This window comes from Sceloporus occidentalis, unplaced genomic scaffold (genome assembly GCF_023333645.1).
Source record: "Sceloporus occidentalis isolate IW3139 unplaced genomic scaffold, rSceOcc1.0.p SCAF_112, whole genome shotgun sequence".
Taxonomy (NCBI): domain Eukaryota; kingdom Metazoa; phylum Chordata; class Lepidosauria; order Squamata; family Phrynosomatidae; genus Sceloporus; species Sceloporus occidentalis.
In genome coordinates, this window is record NW_028317092.1 from 650,122 (window position 1) to 662,557 (window position 12,436).

Genomic DNA, 12,436 nt, shown 5'->3' on the forward strand with positions numbered 1-12,436 from the left:
TGCTACCTATTCACAATGGCATACTTTGCAACAACCCAACTTTTACTGGACAGGACTGGAAAAAATCAGGACTGTCCACCAAAATCTTAGGTGTGTTGGCAGGTATGCGGATGGAAAAATGTTGGACAAGAACTAAAAAATAGCTTAGGGTTAATGTACGGTTATGTTTAAGATTAGTAGCAGTGCACTGGTTTGGTTAAAGATGTATTATGTCTAAATAATAATTAAATTTTAATGGGTTTTAAAAAATTAAGGGGTTTATTTAAATGTATTTTAAAGTTAGATTTATTATTTAGTACTTTATTATATTTATTTAATGTTTATACTAGTGCTACCTACCGAGCTATAACTACCAACGTGTATTTGCATACCTAGATAGCTAAATTAGATGGGACAGGACTGGAAAAAAGCAGGACTGTCCCTGAAAAAGTTGGGTCTGTTGGCAGGTATGTGGATGGAAAAATGTTATAGTATGAAGTGTGAGTTATAGCGTTAATGCTAGTGAGTGTAGAAGTGAAGGCCAGGACAAATAACAAGAGGAAAGGTCCTTGTGATTTGTGCATTGTACGTGTATGTGTTATGTGTGTTATGTGTGTTGTCACTGTGTGTTATATGTGTTATGTATTATGTCACTGTGTTATTTGTGTTATTGTGTGTGTTATGTTTGGTTGGTTGGTTGTGTATCAGAAGGAAAATAATGAAATGGAAATGGAAAAGGAAATGGAAAAGGCGAATGAGTGGGCAATTGGCGACCCACTCACCTGTTTCACCCCAGAGCAAAGCATCCAAACACTGTCAGTCCTAGACGTTTGGCAGCGGACTTCCAGAGCTCAGACACAAGGCCCTAGCGTAAGCTGGACACTCCGGCGGAGGTAGCAGGCGTTGCCACACCGCAAACAGACGCAGCCAGGGGGGAGAAACTGCCCTTACCATTAGGGACATTTTGGGCATGACTCTAGCCAGGAAGCGAACTGGCACAGAAGAGATGCTGGCACCACCACAACCACCACCACCACCACCACCAGCAGCAGCATTGAAAAATGGGAAAGGCGAATGAGTGGGCAATTGGCGACCCACTCACCTGTTTCACCCCAGGGCAAAGCACCCAAACACTGTCAAGTCTTAGACGTTTGGCAGCAGACTTCCAGAGCTCAGACACTAGGCCCTAGCGTAAGCTGGCCACTCCGGCGGAGGTAGCAGGCGTTGCCACACCGCAGACAGAGGCAGCCAGGGGGGAGAAACTGCCCTTACCGTTAGGGACATTTTGGGCATGACTCTAGCCAGGAAGCAAACTGGCACGGAAGAGATGCTGGCACCACCACCACCAGCAGCAGCAGTGAAAAATGGGAAAGGCGAATGAGTGGGCAATTGGCGACCCACTCACCTGTTTCACCCCAGGGCAAAGCACCCAAACACTGTCAGTCTTAGACGTTTGGCAGCAGACTTCCAGAGCTCAGACACTAGGCCCTAGCGTAAGCTGGCCACTCCGGCGGAGGTAGCAGGTGTTGCCACACCGCAGACAGAGGCAGCCAGGGGGGAGAAATTGCCCTTACCGTTAGGGACATTTTGGGCATGACTCTAGCCAGGAAGCAAACTGGCACGGAAGAGATGCTGGCACAACCACCACCAGCAGCAGCATTGAAAAATGGGAAAGGCGAATGAGTGGGCAATTGGCGACCCACTCACCTGTTTCACCCCAGGGCAAAGCATCCAAACACTGTCAGTCCTTGGCGTTTGGGAGCGGACTTCCAGAACTCAGACACAAGGCCCTAGCGTAAGCTGGCTACACTGGCGGAGGTAGCAGGCGTTGCCACACCGCAGCAAGTGCAACCAGGGGGGAGAAACTGCCCTTACCATTAGGCACATTTGAGGCATGACACCAGCCAGGAAGCGAACTGGCATTGAAGAGACGCTGGCACCACCAGCAGCAGCAGCAGCAGAATTGGTAAAGGCGAATGAGTGGGCAATTGGCGACCCACTCACCTGTTTCACCCCAGGGCAAAGCATCCAAACACTGTCAGTCGTTGGCGTTTGGGAGCGGACTTCCAGAACTCAGACACAAGGCCCTAGCGTAAGCTGGCTACACTGGCGGAGGTAGCAGGCGTTGCCACACCGCAGCAAGTGCAACCAGGGGGGAGAAACTGCCCTTACCATTAGGGACATTTGAGGCATGACACTAGCCAGGAAGCGAACTGGCATTGAAGAGACGCTGGCACCACCAGCAGCAGCAGCAGAATTGGGAAAGGCGAATGAGTGGGCAATTGGCGACCCACTCACCTGTTTCACCCCAGGGCAAAGCATCCAAACACTGTCAGTCGTTGGCGTTTGGGAGCGGACTTCCAGAACTCAGACACAAGGCCCTAGCGTAAGCTGGCTACACTGGCGGAGGTAGCAGGCGTTGCCACACCGCAGCAAGTGCAACCAGGGGGGAGAAACTGCCCTTACCATTAGGGACATTTGAGGCATGACACTAGCCAGGAAGCGAACTGGCATTGAAGAGACGCTGGCACCACCACCACCAGCAGCAGCAGCAGCATTGGAAAAGGCGAATGAGTGGGCAATTGGCAACCCGCTCACCTGTTTCACCCCAGGGCAAAGCATCCGAAGACTGTCAGTCCTTGGCGTTTGGGAGCGGACTTCCAGAACTCAGACACAAGGCCCTAGCGTAAGCTGGCTACACCGGCGGAGGTAGCAGGCGTTGCCACACGGCAAACAGACGCAGCCAGGGGGGAGAAACTACCCTCTCCATTAGGGACATTTAAGGCATGACACTAGCCAGGAAGCGAACTGGCAGAGAAGAGACGCTGGCACCACCACCACCAGCAGCAGTAGCAGCATTAGAAAAGGTGAATGAGTGGGCAATTGACGACCCGCTCACCTGTTTCACCCCAGGGCAAAGCATCCGAACTCAGACACTAGGCCCTAGCGTAAATTGGCTACACCGGCGGAGGTAGCAGACGTTGCCACACCACAAACACGTGCAGCCAGGGGGAGAAACTACCTTAAACATTACAGAGAAAAAAAATTAACTTTCCAAGCTAAGAGCTGGGTAACCCAACTTGGGCAGATTGAATTTAAGAAAGGCAATCTGCTCCATCAGATGAGGTGCCATGCGTGAGTCATAGAAAACACGCGCTCACTTTGAACAGTGGTTGGCGGACATGATAGTAGCTGCTGCGCAACCCATGAGAGTGCAGGCCACACACTCTTCTTTTCATCCCAGTAGCTAAGAGGATCAACATTAGGCGCAGAAGGAACTTCACAGAGGTAAAGTTTGACCATTTCAGCAGCACTACTCTCCTTTCTGCTGCTAGCTCTGTCAGATGGTCCAACTATACTCCCAAGTGCCTCTTCCCAAAACGCAGCTGCTCCACTCAGCTGTGTTGTGCTGCTTGTGGCACTGCTGCTGATGCTGCTGCTAGGAGTAGCAGACCACATCATCTCTTCCTCCTCCTGCACCTCTCCCTCCTCGGACAGCATTCCCATTTTACGCTGCCAGTCACGCACCTTGTTGACCAATTGCTCCCGGTAGCTACTGAGAACATTAAATTTCAAAGCTAGCTTTCCCTTAATTCTTGGATCGCAAAGGCACGCTAGCATCATTTTGGGACTCTCTTCCATTCGTTTGCGAAGGTGTACTTTTAGCAGATCCTTCAGCTTCCTGGCTATGGCTGCTACGTCAGGATGTAGAGTGCCACCTTGAACAGCCTCACGGTTTCCAAGGAACACATCCATCTTGCTGCCTAGATGGGAGAACACTGGGATTACCTGGGCCAGACTGGCAGTGTTTGAGCTTAAATTTTCTGTGGCATCCCTGAATGGTTTAAGGACTGCTACTAGCTGGGCGATCACTGTCCAATCCTCCCTATTCAATGGAGAGGTAATCCCAATATTGTGCTCTGAGGCAAGATTATGGATTGCCCTCTGCTGCTCCAAAATCCTCTCCAGCATGTCTAACGTGGAGTTCCACCGTGTACTGACATCCTGGCGTAGGCAGTGTACGGGAAGACCTGACCTCTCTTGCTCTTCCCTCAAAAGTTGGCTAGCCTTAACACTATGGTGAAAGTGCCCAGCGATCTTTCTGCAGCGGGACAGAACTACTGCTGCCACATTAGTTCCTTCTGACATTGCTGCCTTCACTACAAGATGGATGATGTGGGCTGCACAGCGCACACCAACAATATGATCATCTTGCAGCGCTTTCACCATATTGGCACCTCCGTCAGTTACCACAAAACCAACTTCAACATTGGTGCCCGCCTCTGCTCCCACCCAAAGGCTAAACATTTTCCTCATTGCATGCAGAATATTTTGGGAAGTGTGCTTCCCTACAAAGGAATGAGATCGCTTTTGTTTGGGACCCCTCTGAGTCTTGCTGCTAATTTGGCTCTGCTTGGTACCTTGCATGCTGCTTGTGGATGGGGAAGATGCTGCTTGGGGCAAAAGGCACTTCTTTTTAGTCACTGGGCTGGTACTACTTGTGCTACCCTTTAACTTTGAACGTGCTTCTGGTGCTTTAGGCTTTCCATAAAAAACCATAGAGCTTGTGGGCCTAGCCGCACTACTACTGCCTGCTTTTGGTGCCTTTCCTTTACTTGATGATCCTTCAAGCAATGCTTCCCCAAATGATAAGCGAGAGCTTGGCCTACTTGGCCGACTAGACTGACGCAAAGGCTGCATCTTAGAACTGGTGGTGGTGCTGGTGGTGGTGGTGGTGGTGGTAGATGGAGCTTGTCCCTCCTTAGTCCCAAAAGGAGGATCCATTTCAAATTTTGTGTTGCGTGTGTAGTGTAGTGTAGTGTTTAAAAAACTATAAAAAAATAAAATAAAAAATAAAAATAAAAAAAAGGAAAAATGAATTAAAGACAAAAAAATTAGAGGAAGTTCTCTTCAGTGCTACTGCTTAAAAAGTAAAACTATGCACTACTGCACTGTGCTGTTGTGTGCAATCTGGCAAAGTGCTAAAGTTAATTAAATTATTAACTCAAGATTAACTATTTAATAACTAGCAGTATTTTATTTTTAATTTGAATTTACACGGGCCTAAGAGCTTAGCCTACTACTATGCTAGCCTAAAGCTATATTTCCTTACTATAAGTCTACCTCTAGGCAGACGCTCTCAAACCCACTAAGCTAAAGTGAGGTTAAATCAGATTCAGTATGATTTATTAATTAATATTAAGTTATATAATATTAATAGATTAGAAATAATTTACTTATATATTATGTATTATAGATAGAAGAATATAGATTATGAATTAGAATTTAGAATTAGAATTACTTATATTATAGATTATGAATTAGAATTTATATTGTTATATATTATTTATAATATATTATAGATTAAGATTAAAGAAGATTAGAATTATTTTAGTACTACAGCTAGTAGCTTGAAGCTTTGCTTAGTACAGCTCGTCACAGTCAATTTTTCTTGAAAAGAATTAGAAATAAAATAAAATGTCACAGCAAAACAGTTAGCTTCACTGCTTGCTGAACAAAAACACACAGCACTTATGCGGCTGCACTCACTAGCCCAACAAGTTCACTTCACTGATAGACTGAGGTGAGCAAAACACTAAGGGTACTTTTAATAAAATTGAAATAAAATGTAAAATAAATGAGAAAATCTTTGCAGAACAGTTAACGTCACTGCTTGCTGATCAAAAAAAAAACACAGCACTTATGCGGCTGCACTCACTAGCCCAACAAGTTCACTTCACTGATGGACTGAGGTGAGCAAAACAAATGATATAAAATGAAAGATTATTAATTAAGAAAAATTGACTTGGTCTCTTGCTGTTGCTAAAACAAAGCACAAACTATAGAGCTGCAGCACCAGTACTAATAAGATTAGCTGAACTATACGCTAGTAGTAATTAATTAATATTATTACTTTTATTTATAGCTAATTTAATTAACTATTAAGATAAGAAAGAATTATAGAATTATTGATATTACTGATTTTAGATTAGACACTAGTAGATGTCTTGAATGTCTACAGTACACTCTACACTAGTATACTATTACTAACTATAACTGACAAATATATATATAATTTTATAATGAATTCAATTATTAATTATATTAATTAATATTACTATTTTTAACTTAGACACTAGTAGATGAATGTCTGCAGTACACTCTACACTAGTATACTATAGTATATATATATATGACTGACAAATATATATATATATATAATATTATAATGAACTATTAAATTATAGACTCTATTAAATTATTATTTATAAATTCTATTTAATTTATTTAAGCAGGACAGGCAGTAGGCACTAGTGCCAGCCCAGGGCAAGGGCACCCCAGTGCCACTGAGACACTGGGTGCACTGTCAACTCAACAGCACTTACACTACAGTTGATGACAAATTAAATAAAAAAAAAATTTAATTAATCAAATTATTATTATTAATTATATTAAGTAGCACTGAAGTGAGGATGAAGTACACTGTGAGAAATGGCAGGCTAAGGCTTACCAGTCTCACACAGACTTCGATTCTTCGTGGTTGTGAGTCTTCGTCTTCTCCTACGTTTTGCCGGCACTGTATTCTCTTCGGCGTGTCTTCGTAACGAACAAAAAAACGGCCTCTTCGTGCTCGTTTTCATGTTCGCCCGAAGACGAATGCGCAAGTCTAGTAATAAGTCTTTTGACAGGGAGCCCGCTTGGAAGGGCACGGAAAGGCACACAGCCCACTTGGAAGGACACAAAGCAGGGAGTCCACTTGGAAGGACAGAAAGCAGGGAGTCCACTTGGAAGGACAGAAAGCAGGGAGTCCACTTGGAGGGACACAAAGCAGGGAGTCCACTTGGAGGGACACAAAGCAGGGAGTCCACTTGGAGGGACACAAAGCAGGGTGTCCACTTGGAAGGACACAAAGCAGGGAACCAGGAACAGTACAGGTGCAGAGCCACAGCAGGTAAGGTCCATAGACTTCAATACAAAGGCCCTGACTGAAGGGCAGGGTAGGTTCATAAAGGCAGGGTAATCCAGGTAACAAGGCCCAGCTGGATGTAGACTAGGGCTCAACCCAGGTAACAAGGCACACCTGAGTTCTGAGTGCTCCAGAGGGCGGAGGGTGGCCACTAGTGGTCGCAGATGTAAACGCCACAGGTATAAAAAAGCCAGCCCTGGCGTCCACACTGCCCACACAGCAATCACACTCCTATCATACCCAGGCAACCAGTAAATGCTGGTACCTAGGCATGATGGGACTGTGCTTGCTGGGATTGCTGTTAGCAATCACACTCCTATCATGCCAGGTCAGCCAGTACATGCTGGTGCAGGGTGGCTGTAAGTGATGTGTAGACCCCATACTGCTGGCAGTATCAATACACAAGGGGGGCAGCTAGCTAGGTTTCAGCATGTACTGGCTGACTTGGCATGATAGGAGTGTGATTGCTAACAGCAATCACAGTCCTATCATGCCTAGGTTCCAGCACTTACACATCCATGCTATCACACACACATTCATTCATTCTTATACTCATTCATTCACAGATTAAATCCCTCAATCACGCATACTCATTCAAACACCCTCCCCACCTCCTTACCTGCACTGCAGCTCCTCGATGCCGCTCACAGACTTCAGCAGAGGGCGCAGCCTCCCTCTGCGTTCTCTGGTACTGCACAGAAGAAGCAGGACTGGAGCAGAGTCATGTGATGTCACGTGAACTCTGCTAGGTTCCGTTTCCTCTATGCAGTACAGAAGACCCTCCCGCAGGTTGCCCTGGCTGCCGATCTTACGCGGGCCGCACCCTCTCTCTCCTCCGCATTAAAAAAAAAAAATAATAATAATAAAAAGACGGGATTTAAAGTCGCATTGCGACTTTATTCCAAATTTGGCAGGAGGGCAACAGGGGGGGCAAGGATTAACCTAGGGGGGGGCAATTATATATATTAATATCCTTTAACCTTTATTGGTACGTCTTATCCTGTAATCCATGATCCATTCTAGTAGCCCTTCTCTGAACTTTCTTCAACATATCTATATCCTTCTGGAGATACAATCACTAGTACTATACACAATACTCCAATTGTCCAAGTATATATCGCTGAGGTATCCCACTGGTAACAAGACCAGTGTGAGACAGTGTCAAAAGCCTTACTGAAATCTAGAAACGCAATGTCTACTGTACCACCTTAATCAATTACTTTAGTCACCCAATCGAAAAAATAATAAGATTAGTTTGGCATGATCTTCCTAAGGTAAACCCATGTAGTTTTTGATCTTGAAACCCACGTGATTTCAGATGTTCAACAGTCATTTCTAAGGTACATTCAAGTAGCTCATATGGTGTAAAAATCATACTCCGTAAAACACTGTATGTTAGTTGTGATAGTAAGAGTTGTGATGTTAAATTTACCCTTCAAGCATTTTTTTGTTTTAAGATCATATTTTTTATGTAATCATAACACTATTAACTATTTAGGGCATCAAGATTCATAAAGCTAAGAAACAATGTACCTGCAAAGTGTGTATGTTTTTTTACATTGAAACAAATTTGCATTTGTTATTTACAGCTAACCTTTCAGTTGCAGATTTATTTGGTGTACAGCAATCAGATCCAGTCGAAGACATGGAAATTATAGACATCTGTCGATAAGACCGTAGCATGGACCGTGGTCTTCCAACTCTTCCATCATCAAAGTCAGGCTTTAAAACAAAAAAATAAATGAACAATGAAATATGTAATAGCATGACATAAAATATATTTAGTATTAATACTGCAGGTATGATTGTTTTAGACTGTTTTGTTAACCTGACAGCCCATTAAATGTTAAACCAACATATACATATTTTCCCTAAATGGAAAGCTACTTTTAACTGATCCATTAATGTAGTATTTTTATGGTGAACAAGGGGTAATACTCGAGTAGTAGTATATGCAGTGCTGTATCTGTCGCGAGGCAGACAAGTGAACTGCCTTGGCCCCAAAAGCCCATCGAACGCCCCCACAACAGTTACTACTTCCCAGTCCCTCCCTGCAGTCACACTGATGATTGGCCCCGCCCCTTTCTGCTTCCCAGTGCCTCCCTGCAGCCACACTGACAATTGGCCCCACCCCTTTCTGCTTCCCAACCCCTCCCTGCAGTCACACTGATGATTGGCCCTGCCCCTTTCCTTATATCATCCACACTGTTCAGCAACTCATCTAACAGTAACTATAACATTAATATTTGGGCTGCTGGAAGTTAGGGGAGGTGGTGGTTAATTTAGGGGCAGTTATGATTAATGGGTTGTTTAGGGTTAAATTAGGGGCAGTTATGGTTAATGGGTCTTTAGGGTTAATTTAGGGGCAGTTATGGTTGATGGGATTCTTTAGGGTTAATTTAGGGACAGTTATGGTTGATGGGGTCTTTAGGGTTAATTTAGGGGCAGTTATGGTTAATGTGGTCTTCAGGGTTAATTTAGGGGCAGTTATGGTTAGGGGTGGGCCGATTTTAGATTAGGGGGTGGGCGAGTTTAGTCCTGCCTAGGGCAGCACAAAACCAAAATACACCACTGAGTATATGTCCCATAGTATAGTCTTGGTGTCTGTGCCAGCTACCAGTGCACGCTATTAGAGCTATGCAGCGAGGTCATCATCCTGTTAAAAGTACTTTATTGTTGGATTTTCTATTCTACTCTGGTGCCAACACTTTTATGGCAGGACTATTTAGACAATCATCATTCTCTGCTTTACCAGTGTAAACAATGTTTGCTCTCTATACTCAACTGTTTCCCTGCATGCAACATGTGAACCACAAGGGCTCATGTACAGCACCTATTATGCCTAACTATTCAACAGGTATAATTTAAAGTGGAATTTCAACTTAATTTAAGATGAGACCAAGGACTGATTAAGGTAAAAATGGGCAGACTAGATGGATCTATTTTCCAATAAATTACTAATCTCCCAAATTTAGGACACTTGTTCTATAAATTTGTATACAAAATGCATATAATATATATATATATATATATAATATTTAAATGTAAATTTTAGCTTTATAGTCAAATACTTTTTCTTCCTCTGGAACTTGTTGTGCCTCTCTCCATTAGTGTGCCTCAGCTATCAGTTTTCTCTACTCTACTCTACCTCTTTCATGGTAAACTATCTATATGTCTAAGCATGGTATGTGCATAATCTTTGTACCTGGGAATTTACCACAGTTGGCTGCCCAGTGCTCCCCCTCTCCTGGGAGTGTGGCTACCTGTACATAGGGACAAGGCTTGCCCCAGCAAGACTTTGGAGGAATGGTACATGGGCAGGGAGTAGGCAGAACCTGGGCAGGGAGTAAGCATGAACAAAAACTGCTCCCCTCAACAGAGATTGAAGATACTATCTTGAAACCATGGGGAAGTTGCACTTTATCCAGAGACTGCAAGTGAGACCCAGCAAGGTATGGTATATTGTCATCTGTTTGTCTGAGATGTTTGTATATTTGTACAGTATATAGTATAGCAAAGAGTAGCTTCAGCAGAATTGAAAGTAGTCAGTGTGTTTCAGTATGGCTAAGGGTGCTGCATGTTTGAGTTTGGTTGAGTGTGTGTCAATGGGGCTGAGTGTGTGTCAATGGGACTAAGCATGTGTCAGTGAGGACTGGAGTAGAACTAAGGATTTACAAGCAGTGGTAGAAGAGCCGTCTTACTTGACAAAAGTTTTCAACTAAATCAGTTGATAAAGTTCTTTACCGTAAGAACAACAAAGATGTGGAATTCGCTACCTACAGAGCTTGTCATCAAATATAATGAATGTCTTGGCTTGGATGAGTTTTTGGCAGAGCAAAATATACAAGGATATAATGGATAAGGAAGGCATGATTGTAGGTTGTTGATCCAGTAAGAAATCAAGGATTTTCATCATTTTTAAGGCATAATATGAATAGGCTACAATGCCATACATTTTTCCTATGGCTTCCAAGCACGCCACTGCAGGTGGTAGAATTAATAAAAACCTGTTCTACATCCATTAATGCATCAACATCCGATAATAATAAGATTGTTGAAATTAAACTGCAGATTATTATACACCTTCATGTGAGCATTATATCAATGTTAACATTAATTATCACAATCCATTGTCTCTTGACCAACAATTTCATGACGTGTATGTAGAGTATTTAAAATTTGTGTGAATCCTGTTTTCCTTTTCAGTAAATTTGTTCAGGACATAAAATAAGTGAAATAATCCTTTGATCATTTATTATTATAGTAATTGTGGCAGTGACACTAATAAATTGCCAAGATGAATCATAGAAAACAAACAAGGTTTTGTTTTACACCAACAACATTTATAAAATTTGCTCTTAATTTATGTGTAATTAAACAAACAAAGCTTGTTCACAATAATTGCACCTAGTTTATAAAGGTCTGTCTTTCATGATAATTCATGAGGCATACATCATTTTTTTCTTCCAAGCAAGTTTAGCTGTGCAGTATTCACCTAATTTTAGTGACTCAAAATACTTATCTGTTATGCAATGGGAAGGTAATGGTTTTTCATGCTTTTTTAAAGGTTTAAGAATATCTCCACTGTATTTACTGCATATTAATAATTAAGTCAATATTTGTTATAGTTAATCAATGATAAGTAACCAATACATTATCAACTCTGGATAAGATTTTACAGGCTGTATGGCATGCTATGTGAATATTTATGATAATATGGTCATTCACTATACTTTATCACAAAAATGATAATGTCTAAATAAAAAGTCTACTTTTTCACTGGTTGAGATGCTCATTCAAAATAATAGGAACCAATAAGGATCAGAAGGCAGAATTCTAGTATAAATGATCTGAGAAGGTCCCTCATTATTTTAGGGTAAATCAATGTTTATTGAGTTTTCAAATATAATGGGTACAGAAAAGAAAAGGAAGGGGTACAGAAACCGCAGCATCATGTTTGATACATATCTAAGCGATCTCACCCCACCCCACCCACCGCCCAACAACCATCTCTAATGCAACAGAATGGCAATAAAAATCTCGAGACACCCCCCGGTTCAACAGTAGAGAAAATATCCACCCCCATCCCAGGTGGAAAGTTGGGATTATCCCTGATCAAGGTGAGTGGGGAAGGGACAGTATAAAGCTGTGTGATACGGATCAAGGAGTGCCAGACCTGTTACGTAGCATGTAAAAAGGGGTGAGTGGAAGCCAGGAGATGCGCCGTAGCCACAGCAAGCCAGGGAAGGGAGGAGATCGGGAGACCCAGCAATGCGCTCTCCACTCCCGCACATTGTTTGTGAGGCAAGGAGCGGGTCCACTCCACGAAATGCAACAGGTGACAAACCCTGTAATATGTTCGTGGGCAGGGCTAGGGCACCTCTAGATTTTGGGAGGATCAGCGTATGAAATTTGATGCGCCACGACCGAAGACCCCACATAAAACGGAGGAAGGGGGAACGGACGGAGGAAAAGAAAGAGGGTGGGACG

The 12,436-nt window shown here is 43.2% G+C and overlaps 1 protein-coding gene across 1 annotated transcript in view; it reads right to left on the reverse strand.

The window, feature by feature from the left end:
- Positions 1-12,436, reverse strand: part of LOC149282561 (dedicator of cytokinesis protein 2-like) — a 291,513-nt gene that overhangs the window by 13,917 nt on the left and 265,160 nt on the right. Inside the window, exon 48 of the mRNA XM_089498058.1 lies at positions 8,541-8,668. Coding sequence (XP_089354184.1) covers positions 8,541-8,668 — 128 coding nt within the window. The remainder of the gene's footprint in view (positions 1-8,540; positions 8,669-12,436) is intronic.